At 36.8% G+C, this 12471-nt stretch overlaps 1 protein-coding gene across 2 annotated transcripts; it reads left to right on the forward strand.

The window, feature by feature from the left end:
• Window positions 1–6092: 6092 nt before the first annotated feature.
• On the forward strand, window positions 6093–7975 carry LOC141668704 (proline dehydrogenase 1, mitochondrial-like). 2 transcript variants are annotated; one of them, XM_074475685.1, is made up of 4 exons: window positions 6093–6204; window positions 6316–6740; window positions 6831–7476; window positions 7559–7975. In XM_074475685.1, the coding sequence occupies exons 2-4, from the start codon at window positions 6441–6443 to the stop codon at window positions 7837–7839; spliced, it is 1227 nt and encodes a 408-aa protein (XP_074331786.1). In that variant the 5' UTR covers window positions 6093–6204; window positions 6316–6440; the 3' UTR covers window positions 7840–7975. The 2 variants fall into 2 exon arrangements, with proteins under 2 accessions (XP_074331786.1, XP_074331785.1); XM_074475684.1 differs by having other exon boundaries at window positions 6125–6740.
• Window positions 7976–12471: the final 4496 nt, after the last annotated feature.

Raw genomic sequence — 12471 nt, forward strand, 5'->3', positions numbered from 1 at the left:
GCATAAGTTGAGTGGGGAGGAATCTCCACGGTCGACGAAATCGCCTGAGTTGTCCCTGATGGTGTTCCTTCCTCCAGAGCTCTAATTGTTCTCCGTGTTCTCGCCATGGTTGTTGTTGTGCTTTCCCACAGACGGCGCCAAATGTTATGGATTAAAACTAGTATATATAATTGCTGTATTTAGTACTAAGGAACGTGAGCTTCAAGGCTCGATTTGACTGCTCTTGTGTTTCGTGACTCAATCTGCCTTAATAAGATGCCTACGTACCTTGCTGATTGCCAAGGATCAAGTCAAAAAACGTAGTTCTGATCTGTGGGGTGAGGCCCCTTATATAGATGTTGGGAGTCCTTGAATTGGACTTGGTATAGGAGACTTGATGGGCAAGTCTCATAATTAGAATGGACTTTGGAGTCCTAGATAGTAGGAAACTGATTTCTTATCCTTTTAGGTCCCCTTGAGGCTAATCTATAAGGATTTATATCCTTATCGGGACTCTTCTCAATAGCTGATTTTTCCCTTATTAATTAACTACGAAATTAATTAATAATCAGGGCTTTTGGGCCTTCTTTATTCCATCAGGCCTGATTTGGTCCATCAGGCTTAACCTTTCCGGTCTGAGTATCATATATCTTTTTATTGGGCCTAGCAGCCCATACCTTGCAGTATTTAATTATACTATCATAATTTATTTATCCCTATCATAATTATTTTTGGAATGTAAATAAATCGAATATGGGCTTACAATCTGGATTGTGAATTGTGATGGTTGGTTTGATTGCCTGTTTGATTGGTTGTTGTGGCGTCGAATTGTTCGAAGGGTAGGCCGATAAACAGAGGAGGTGCTGCCCGAATTTTTGGGAAATTAAATTCGCAAATAGGGGAGCATATCCTATGGATATCGGAACTACTAATCGAGTGTATATGATTGTATAATTATAAATATTGTACGAACTGCAGTTGCGTATCGTGATAAAACATTTTATAAAATAATTGATAACTCTACTTTACGAAATGTCGAGTGTGTGGATCTTTTGAAAAAGATTATGGAATCGAGTTGCGAATGCTTGTACCCCTAATTGTAATATGTATATTTGCGAGTCGGGATTTGATATCGAATGGGTAGGTTGTTAGCGAGGATATGTCAATCATACCTGGTCGTCTAACATAGAGTATTTCGACTCTGTAGGTTCTAGTCGAAGGACTCAGGAATTGGTATTGAACTAAAGATAACTCAGTGATCAGTCGACAAGCGCGACGAGGTTCCGAACGAAGGACCTGAGCGTGGAAGTCGGATCCAGGATAGTCTGTTAGTAAGGCGGTAAAGCCGAGGGTCAAAATTAGTCCAAGGTCAATCGGTATTAGTTGTAAAGCTCCGCAAGGCAAGTACCCCTGACCATTTTTTATGGTTCAGTATATATGAATGAAATGTTGTTTTATTTTTGAACAGGAACAAAAATGTTTTAAGTTACGTATCCCTTGTGTGTGAAAATGTTGTTAAATATGTGTTTTTGGGGAAAAGTAACTTCTGAAAATACCTATCTCTAAAGTGTGATTAAAAATGGAAAAGAGGTTTTGAATAGTGTGCTGTGACAGAATTGATTTCAACAAAAGATAGGTAAAAGTAATTTTGAGACTGGATAAAATGAATCAGATATTGGATAACGTTGCGTAAGTGGCTAATTCGGTTGCGCGCATTACATAACCGATTAGTCCAGCATAGTTAATCAGAGACCTAGCTAGTCTCTACGGATCCGGTGATTTTGTGTGAAAGCACGATCAGCTTTCCTAGACATTTTGTGTGATAGCCCGACCAACTATCCTAGATAATTTGTGTGGAGGCCTGATCAGCCGTCCCTAGATAACATCCAATACATATCTGATTGTGATTTAATGGTTCCCGTAACGGAACAGATGATTTTGTGGTTCCAGTAACGGAACAAGTGATTGAGGTTCCAGTAACGGAACAAATGGTTTTTGGGTCCCCGTAACGCGACAGATGGTTTTATGGTTCCTGTAATGGAGCAGAAGGTTTATAAATGAAAATAGCATGCTAAAATTTAACTCTGGTCTTTATGCACAACACACGACTGTTGATTTTGTTTTATAGAGCATGCTAGTTTTGATATGTTGTGTATATGTTGTGAACTTGATGATTTCATTAACAAAACACCTTGGTAGATTTTTACTTAGTGAAAATGTAGCACTCGACGGATAAGGATTATAGTCCCGACGGATGATTCAATATAGTCCCGACGGATGATGATTTATTATCCATCGAGTGAGTAGCTTACGTAACAATAAGTCTGTAGCATATTTCTGCATACACATTGTTTATAATCTGCAGTAGTACTTAAGTCATGTTGACTTTAACTAGATATGCAGAATAGGTTGATTAATTGTACATAGATGATGTCTTGTAATTCTGCATAAATGAAATAAATTCTAGTGCCTGATTGCTACCCGACGGATAAACAACAATGAATTCAACGGATGATCAACAACCCGGCGGATGATCGACAACCCGGCGGATGATCATTAACTCGACGGATGATCATGAACCCGACAGATAAAGAATTCAAATATCTGTTGACAGTGAAAACACAGTCACATGCGTCGGGTGTATGCAAATGGAATGTGGTAGCCTATTCAATTGGGTTTTCGAGAACAAAGAAGCATTGCCATTTCCATGCTATTATGAAGATATTCAAAGATGCTGGAATAGAGTAATGAAGTAGCATTGTAATAGACTCGATAGTTTTTGTTTTATTATCTTGTCTTATTGCTTTGTAATCTTGGTGATATATAAACCAAGAAGCAGCAAATAGAACAACTAACTAAGAAACTAAGCAACCAAGAGAGAAACATTTGTAAGCTGAATTCTTAGTATTTCTCTGTATTCTTAATTGTTCATTTGTAAGCACCTGTAAGCTTTTTGCACACAGAGTTCTCTCGATATATATTATATATCTCTGGTGGAATCATTCAAATCCACCAGAAAGTTTTTAAAGATTCTTATTTTTAATTACTTGTGTTTTGATTCATTTCAAGTGATTATTCCGCATTCTGCTAATCAATTCACACTGATATATATAATTGAGTTAGAACATTTTTTTATTCAAGAAAAAGTTTCAAGAATTCCATTCAACCCCCCTTCTGTAATTCTTGTTATATTGTTAAGGGACTAACATGATATCCAGTTTATACCTGTTTTATATGTTTCTAACAAGTTATGAATTATGTTCCTATAACTACTTTACTTTAAATCTTTTTATTTGTTATTCATATAGTGGTACTGCTGAGCAATTGATTGCTCACCCTTGCAGAATGTTTTATATATGTATTGCAGATACCTAGGAAATTCTTCCGTGATAGTCAGGGCAGAACTCCAGTTTCTTCCGTGTCAGGCTCCTCTGAGGTAGTGGTGTTGGACCAAAGATGGTCTATTGAGTTGCTGTATTAGGTTAATGGGTCAAAATGGCTTGTGTAAGTTTAATTAGTTGTAACCTAAATTTTACTTAAACCTGGAAAAGATCTTTGTAAAGGGGTCGTAGTTATATTCTATTATTGAATTGTTTATCTTATGATTGTTGTTGATGACGTCAACTCCTGACCCCGGGGTTGAGACCATCACACTTTGCCTTCGAAAAAATTATACTATCATCTACAAAAAATAAATGTGTAATTGTCAGAGCAGAAGATGCCACTTTAATACCATGTAGACTCCCACGCACAACAGCCTTAGACTATAGACCAGATTGAACTTCAGCACAAAGGATAAAAAGATAAGGGGATAACGGATCCCCTTGTCGCAAACCTTGTTCATGAACAAACTCACCTGAAGGACTTCCATTAATAAGGACCGAAAAAGACACCGAAGATACGCAATGCATCACTCTGTTAATCCACTGCTCCGCAAACCCCATCTTCACCATAACAGCTCTCAAAAAACTCCATTCCACCCTGTCATAGGCCTTAGCTATATCCAATTTTAAAGCAAGAGATCCCACCCCGCTAGTTGAGTTCTTCATAAAATGAAACATTTTAAACGCTACCCGGATATTATCAGTTATCAGTCTTCCGGGTGTAAATACACTTTGATTAATGGAAGTAATTTGGGAAAGAAACATCTTCAAACGGTTCGCCAAAACTTTGGAAATCAACTTGTATACTACATTACATAAGCTAATTGGCCTGAAGTCTGTCATATATTCTGGATCCTTTTTTTCGCAATCAACACAATAAAAGTTTTATTTAAGGATTCCGAAATTGATGCACCTCGAAGTACAGAAATAACGAGAGAAGTAACAGCAGTACCAACTATATGCCAATAAGACTGAAAGAAAAGAGGGCACATACCATCCGAACCTGGAGCCTTTAACAGATGCATTTATTTAAGAGCCACGAAAACCTCATCTGCTGTAAAATCAGCACACAAAATATCATTCATATCATTAGTCACCCTCCGCTCTAGACCTTCTAAGACTTCCTCAACTCCTACGGGCTGAGAAGATGAAAATATACGTTAAAAATAATCATTAACCACCCTACCCACAGTCTCATCCCCAACATGCCGCGTCTCATCCTCTGCCATTAAGTATGATATATAATTCTTTTTCCTTTGATGAGATGTTGTCCGATGAAAGAACTTAGAATTTCGATCACCGGAAAATAACCAAATGGCTCTCGACCTCTGTCTCCGGTACACCTCCTCCTTCTGAATCAAGTCTGCAATTTCGCGAACTAACTTACGTCTTGCCTTTACCTGCACTTCAGATCTTCCTCCCTTATTCAATAACTTCAGCTTTTTCCATTTTTTATTAATCTCCTTTAAAATCTGGCCAAATTCTGTCACTCCATTCTTTAAGTTCAGTTGCACAACAACTGATCCTGCTTTCCACCGATGGACCTCCTAACTGCCATGCGTAATCAACCACTCCTTCACACCCTTCACTTTCTGCCCACATTTGCTCAAATCTGAATAACTTTTCCCTACTAACTTTTTCACTACTTTGATCATTCAAAAAGAGTTTAATTGGCGCATGATCCGACCATTCTCTATCTAAGTTCAACAATTTTGCATTTGAAAAAATCTCTAACCAACTCTGAGCCGCTAAAGCTCTATCTAGGCGACATTGTCCATTATCCTCACCGATCTGACCATTATCGTAAGTAAATTCATACCCTGAAAATGGAACATCTTGTACATGTTTTTGGTCTTCAAGTATCCCGCGTTACATAACTATGCTGCAAAACAGTTGCCTGGCAAAGGTTTAATTGGTTGTGAACCTGAACGAAAACCAAATCAAAATCCTACAGACTACAAATATACTGATCAAATCTCAAAAAATACCCAAGTTGCAATTATATTTTTGACAAATTTTCTAATGTACGGTTTGGAACTTAGATTTCATTTAAAAATCAAATAATATATTTCAGAATTTGAATTTAAATTTTATTTGAAATCCCAAAAAAGTTAAATATTAGTATAAACTCAAATCTTATCATTTGAAATCAATTATATAAAATAAAACGTATGTTTCCAAACACTCTATAAAATTATTAAGACATAGAAGAATTATAAAAGAAATTCTTTAAAATTTGATTGGACTAAATTTGGATTTTAACATAATTGATAAATCCAATCTAGATATTAAGTAATCATTTCGAATTTAGGAGCGATCGAATATGTATTAAATGTGGAGGTATTCGAATTCAAATATGTATACGTTAATTAAGAAACGTGAATAAAGAGGTTTATAATTAAGGCCAAACAAATTTCTAAAATAAGTTCGAATTCCATTTATATACACAAGACCAGGAAATTACAGCAAAGTACAAATTCAAACTATTTTTTTTAAAAAAATAATTAACGTTATAGTAAAATGTAGGCTTAAACAAATTTAAAGAAATACCAAGGATCTGTGTATTTAAGAAATGTTAGTGCACAAATTAAAAAAGAAATTCCTAATTAAAAGAGAATCCTTTATTGATAAGACTATTATAGTCAGATTCCATATCTCGGTATATGTATATATTATATTAGCCGGAGAATCTCGTATACTTTTAATAATAATCCCAGTATCTCTGTCCTAAAAAGTTGCCTACAATTCCTATATATGTAAGAGTATACACAACCCAGCTAAAGCAAATAAAAGACCTCAACTCTTCCTCTAGAAATTATTCACATAAAAATTTGTATAATTTGTATGGCCATCACTAGAGTTTCTTCACTTTCATCCTCAAAGAAGCTACTTTGTAACCTCTCTTGTCGTTTTATTAGGCCTCTCAACACCTCTTCTGCTGTCTCATCTGCAGGTTTTGCTGAAAAACAAGATTCTACCAGTGTGTTGCAGCCCTCCACAGCTGTTTCAGAAGATATCAAGGGGCTCTTCTCTTTGGTGCCTACGGGGAAACTTTTGAGGTCTTTTTTGACGCTTAAGATGGTGTCTATGGAGCCTGTGGTGGATTTAGGCACGGGTGTTATGAGGTCTAGGTTGATGAAAACTGCTTTGTTTCGTGGAATGGTGGTAGGGTTTACTAAGGCTACGTTTTTCGATCATTTTGTCGCGGGGAGGAATCACGAGGAAGCTGGAGAGATTGTGAAGATGCTTTGGAATGATGGGCTTAGTGGAATGTTGGATTATGGATTAGAACATGTATATGATAATGTTTCTTGTGATTTAAATATGGAGGCCTTTATTCAGACCATTGAATCTACTAAATTGCTTCCGCCGTCTTCTGTAAGTTGTTTTTACATAATTACGTCAGGAATTACAAAAATTTAAATTCGATGTTTAAATCATAGCGATTATGACAAAGTATAATTATAGGTAAGTGCTACTGTGGTGAAGATCACAGCAATCTGTCCAGTTGATTTGCTTAAGCGAATGAGCGACTTGTTGAGATGGGAATTTAAGCACAAGTCCTGTGATCTCTCGTGGAAGATGAATACCCTTCCAATATTTACTGATGTAAGTCCTCTGTACCACACTCTGCATAAACCAGAAGCGTTAAATTCAGAAGAGGAGAAAAATCTTGAATTAGCCCACCAAAGGCTACATAGTATAATACAAAAAAGTCAAGAAGCAAATGTGCCTTTGGTTATTGATGCAGAGGAGACCTTGATTCAACCTGCCATTGATTATTTCACATACTCCGCGGCAATATTGCACTCTAAAGATGACTCTCCAATGATTTACGGAACATTTCAAGCGTATTTAAAAGATACAAAACAGAGATTGCTATGTGCAAAAAAAGCTGCAGACAAGATGGGCTTGTGTATGGGTGTTAAGTTGGTAAGGGGAGCTTATATGTCAACTGAAAGCCAAATAGCAGCTTCTTTAGGCCACAACTCTCCAGTTCATAATAATATCAAGCACACTCATGATTGTTATAATGATTGTGCTTCTTTTATGCTTAACGAGATTGCTAATGGCCCTGGATCACTTGTTCTTGCAACTCATAATTTCGAGTCAGGTAAAAAAGATTTCAATTTTATGAACTTTAGTTTGTGCCATTTGTGTCGGAGGTTGATTTGCTAATGATGTCTGGTGTGCAGGGAAATTGGCTGCGGTAAAGGCACAAGAATTAGGAATTGGGAAGGATAGACAGAAGCTACAATTTGCTCAACTCTATGGAATGGCAGAAGCTATGACTTATGGACTGAAGAATGCTGGATTTCAAGTGAGTAAGTACTTGCCATTTGGACCTGTTGAACAGATTATGCCTTACCTTGTAAGAAGAGCTGAGGAGAACAAAGGGATGTTATCAACTTCAAGCCTCGATAGACAACTTATGAAACTGGAGCTTATCAGGAGAGCAAAAGCTGCAATTCTCTAAGGGATGAGATGATGAAGAAAAAAGCATGTTAAATTGGAAAAGCTTTTAAACCAAGCTTAATATATGGTGATCAGGTGATGTATTCAAATGTTGAAGTAAGTATTTGTATATAGGAGATAAAGATTCTCGTGCTTTAGTTGGACTCCCCATTTCCGATGAATTTTCAACTGTGTTATCATCTGTTTCTGCTAAATTACCTAAACGTAATATTACCAATCCTAGGAAATGCAGAGCAGATTTAAATGTGTTCTCTGTATTAACGGTGACTGCATTATAACACACATGTCTTATTTTAGAAAGAACACACAATGCTGGTGGCCTGGTTCGAGAACAATCATGGAGAAAAAATTAAATTGGAACTGTCTTATACGACAATGCCTAACATAAAATACTCTTTCCTAAAGCACTAAACCAAACGTGTGGTTAATTATATGAACTTCAGATATGTAATGCCAACAGAGGTATCACATATAAGTTCCTTGTCCAAGGTCTTATGCAGCCCAGGCATATGTGCCTGGAAATGATAAGCCTTGATTCAAAAACTCATTCTTATCTTGTATTTGGTTGGTGATGTGGAAAATATTTGCCATCTTAAGCAATAACATGTGGAACGTACATGTGTGAAGATATCTTCCCATCTGAAACAATAACACATACGTACAGGCCATTCTTCTTTTTCTGGGCCTTTTCCGTGGCCAGATTGGGCAGATTTTTGGGATTCGGGTTTTGTGTGCATCCTTAACGAGTACCGTCATAAAATATACAGAAATTCTGGCGACGTTTAAAAAGAGTCAAAATTACATCTTCGTCTTATCTTTAAAAATTCTTCGTCTTGCTTTTAAAAAGATATAATCTTGTTACTTTCTTAGCAAACAATAATTTATGCAAAGGTAATTTATTTTCGGAAGAAGATATTTCAGGTGCTATCTATTACAGATCTATTTTCGAGAGAATAGTCCTACTTTTACATTTTCTTATGTACTACTCTCTCTCTCAACCATTTCTTTATACTTTCCTTTTTTAGATGTCCCATCCAATTCTTTACATTTCAAAATTTACCAAAAATAGTAAATGGGTCCCACCACTTTCCCACTTTTTTTACCTTTTCACACTATTTTTACTCCACTATCTCCATTTTATATATTAAAAATCAATGAGTTCCACTACTCCACTCACTTTTCTTTCTCTTTTTCACTACTTTATACATATTTCTTAACCTCCGTGTCCAAACCAAATGTAAACTATTGGCCGGGACGGAGGGAGTACTATTCTACTATATTGAGTTCTTCACGCAATCTCTTAATATGTTGAATTTTCTGCCTGAAAATTTTAAATTCTCAGAACTTCGAAGTATTTCTTGGTCAAATATAAGTTATTCTTTTTTCTATTGCTATGTAGTCAAATATATTGCTTAGCAAAAAAAATATACTATCACTTCTTCCTGTAGATTATAGAAAAAGAAAAGGGCTAACATGTGGTGGAAAAAATGTACTTTACTTTGATTTGTCCGAGAATCTTCTCTTAATCATTTTGAACCCCATAGAATCCAAGAAAGTGGGAACTGTCAGAATACATAAAAGATTCCAACTGGAACCTACTAGTGTTATTTGAAGTGGATGTCAACATACATACATGTGGATTCACAACAAGCGTAAATCACTGGCTTAACCACCAAATAATTGCACGCCTGTGCACACTTACTAGTAAAGCCACCAGGGTGATGCTGATCTTTTCGGAATCTGGGATTAACAATGACTTCCATTTTGAAATATTAGAGGAATGGGAAAGGGACTTGCAACTGTAGCCACCTCCATCCTCAAAATCTGTACACATGAATTTCAGAACTAATAATTTGGTGATTAGATGCCACTTCTTTAATCTTGCTCACCTGATACCTCAGTGAAAGAGAGGATGCATGTATCTGCTTCATCAGTCGGTACTTGTTGCTCGGGTGCTTTTACTCCTCATTCGCTGTTCAGACAGGGTCTAGGACTGCGTATTAGACTGGAATTCCAAATCCTGATAATTGTTGTAAATTTCACTAACAAATATTGCAATACAGAGGCAAGTGTATAAAGAATTTAGCAAGTTCAGGTCAAGACTACAGTCAACAAAACAAAGTATTCATGTAAACAAAATCAGTAACTAAAATAATGAAGAGAGAAACGAAGATGTACCCGAAACTATAACTTTCGACGGTGACTGAAAATAATGGTGCACAGATACAAAATGCCAAGAAAAAACTGATCACAGCCGAGTCACCAGACCTTGCTCGAAATCCTGGCTGCTCTTGAAGAGAATATTGCCCCCTACCTGCTGCGTTTGGAATGCGTGCAATATCTCCACCAGGATAAAACAACTCGAAATTTATGTTAACAGCAACAACAAAAAACCTCCACCTCGACCAACACCTCAGTCGCCGGAAAACCAACCTACTGCACTTCGAACTTGTGTTTATGGGAGAGAAAATGCAGAGAGGGAGAAGAGAAGAGAATGTTGTGTGGTGTAGAAAATACATTCACTCTAGCCTCTATTTATAGGAGAGAAAAAATGAAACTGTTCCACACTTTAATGTCTGAATTAAACTGCACCATTAATTTAAAAAAAATCAAAACTGATGATTTTGAATTTAAATTATTTGTAACAGTTTGTTCACTTAACACCCACATTATTATCAGATTTAATTTTAATTCATCAGTTACAGATCAGATTATTTGTTCAGGTTCAATGTATTTAGACTAAGCCCACTAACAAAGTGACTTAGCCCAATTAAGTATTAAACCCAGCCCAACAATTTATTATAATAATAATAATAATCCAGTCACCGATAAATAAATTCGAATTAAAATTAATTCTCAAATAAATAAAATCCTCGCCCAGGTCGCCTCGCGTACGCGAGACGCCGAGACATTCGCCCAAATCGCCCTTCGACCCGACCCGGTCCGGTGCGGTCCGGTGCTGTGCGTGGCGGGGTAGCGGCGCGCGTGCGCGTGAAACACACAACAACACAATGGACCATCACACACCTTAGTAGTTGTATACTACTCATGTGGGTAATACCATATAAAACACACAACCCCCTTTATTTATTTCAATGTGGGACAAACATTCTCAAAATTTCAAGTTTTTCTAAGCTACTTTCAACTCTCAATTCATATGGATTTCATTAAGAAAATTCTTAAAACCATACATGAAAGTTTAAGTTCAAATATCATTGAACAATTTCCAATCATTAGTTTTTAGGATTAATATCAAGAATATAATTAAATTAAGCTCTAAAATCCTAATTTTCTAACAATCCCCCACAAATCCATACAGGAATGCGATTAATTTTTTCCATCATGACTTGTTTTTCAGAGTCGGTACCCTTCCGGGTTTGAACCCTCCTAATTCCTCTACTTCAATGGCTATCGGAATCAGATGGAATATTTCACCTTGAATCTTAATCCGTTTAGTATAACCATATTCCATAGACGATGACAGGTCAAAGGCTATGGTGCCAATCTACGGCTTTGAGACATTAATGGTCATGTCTCGATCCTGTTCGTCGAATGTTTCAAAAAAAAACCCTTTCCTCTAATTGCGACCACACAATTACATTCGCTTAGCTGGGCATCTCCAGAGATATATTGCCTCTATCTCGTCAAATGACTTGACCCCATTCAGAGTTTTAACACTCTTGCTTTTCTAGCAGTGTCAGTACCTTCTAGGTTTACAGGGGATAGACTTAGATACTATAGTATCATCTATGTAACAAAGGTACTACCAATTCATCCTTACAGCTTGTTATTACCCATTGAATACACTTTGAGGGATCTCCTCTCATATGTATTGGGTTCCCACTGTTGATGAATTATGATGGGTTGACAGTCCCGTCCCCAACCTTGACTTAAGGACCACTGTAGGTTCTAGTCCTTTAGTAAGAGGATCAGCTATATTATTCCGAGTTCCTATGAACTCTATAGCTATGATCCTATCAGTCACTAAACCCCTTATAGACTTGAGTCTAACTTGAATGTGTCTCTTAGTTTTAGCATTATGCTTTTTACTGCTAACCTTGTCGATAGTTGTTCGACTATCACAGTGAATAGCAATAGCAGGAAACGGTCTGCTTATTACAGGTATTGCAGACATAAGTCCGTATAACCATTCAGCCTCCATCCCTGTGGCATCAAGTGCACACAACTCAGCCTCAAAAGTAGATCGAGTAACTATAGTCTGTCTGCTTGACTTCCAGGATATTGTTCCACCAGCCAAGGTGAACACGTATCCAGTCACTCCATTGGAACCAGACTTCTTAGCTATCCAACTTCCATCACTGTACCCTTCAAGCACACCAGGAAATCTCCTGTAGTGTAAACTAAGGTACATTGTGCCTTTTAGATATCTAAGTACTCTATCAAGAGCATCCCAATGAGTTCTATTTGGACAGCTTGTATATCTAGCCAATTTAGACACATAATATGAAATATCTGGTCTAGTACAGTTAACAAGATACTGCAAGCTCCCAATAATCTGAGAATACCTTAACTGAGACACAGGCACTCCTGAAGTATTCTTGACAAGGGCAACTTTCGAATCATAGGGTGTACTAGCGATTTTACACTGTGAATAACCATATTTCTCAAGTAT

The sequence above is a fragment of the Apium graveolens genome, chromosome 6 (assembly GCF_009905375.1).
Source record: "Apium graveolens cultivar Ventura chromosome 6, ASM990537v1, whole genome shotgun sequence".
In the NCBI taxonomy this organism is placed as follows: Eukaryota; Viridiplantae; Streptophyta; class Magnoliopsida; order Apiales; family Apiaceae; genus Apium; species Apium graveolens.

What these genes read in the sequence shown, in the direction of transcription:
- LOC141668704 (XM_074475684.1), top strand. Translation starts at nt 6,207, where the DNA reads ATGGCCATCACTAGAGTTTCTTCACTTTCATCCTCAAAGAAGCTACTT. An exon ending in AATTGCTTCCGCCGTCTTCT is followed by an intron (nt 6,741 to 6,830) that starts GTAAGTTGTTTT and finishes GTATAATTATAG; the next exon opens with GTAAGTGCTACTGTGGTGAA. An exon ending in AACTCATAATTTCGAGTCAG is followed by an intron (nt 7,477 to 7,558) that starts GTAAAAAAGATT and finishes TCTGGTGTGCAG; the next exon opens with GGAAATTGGCTGCGGTAAAG.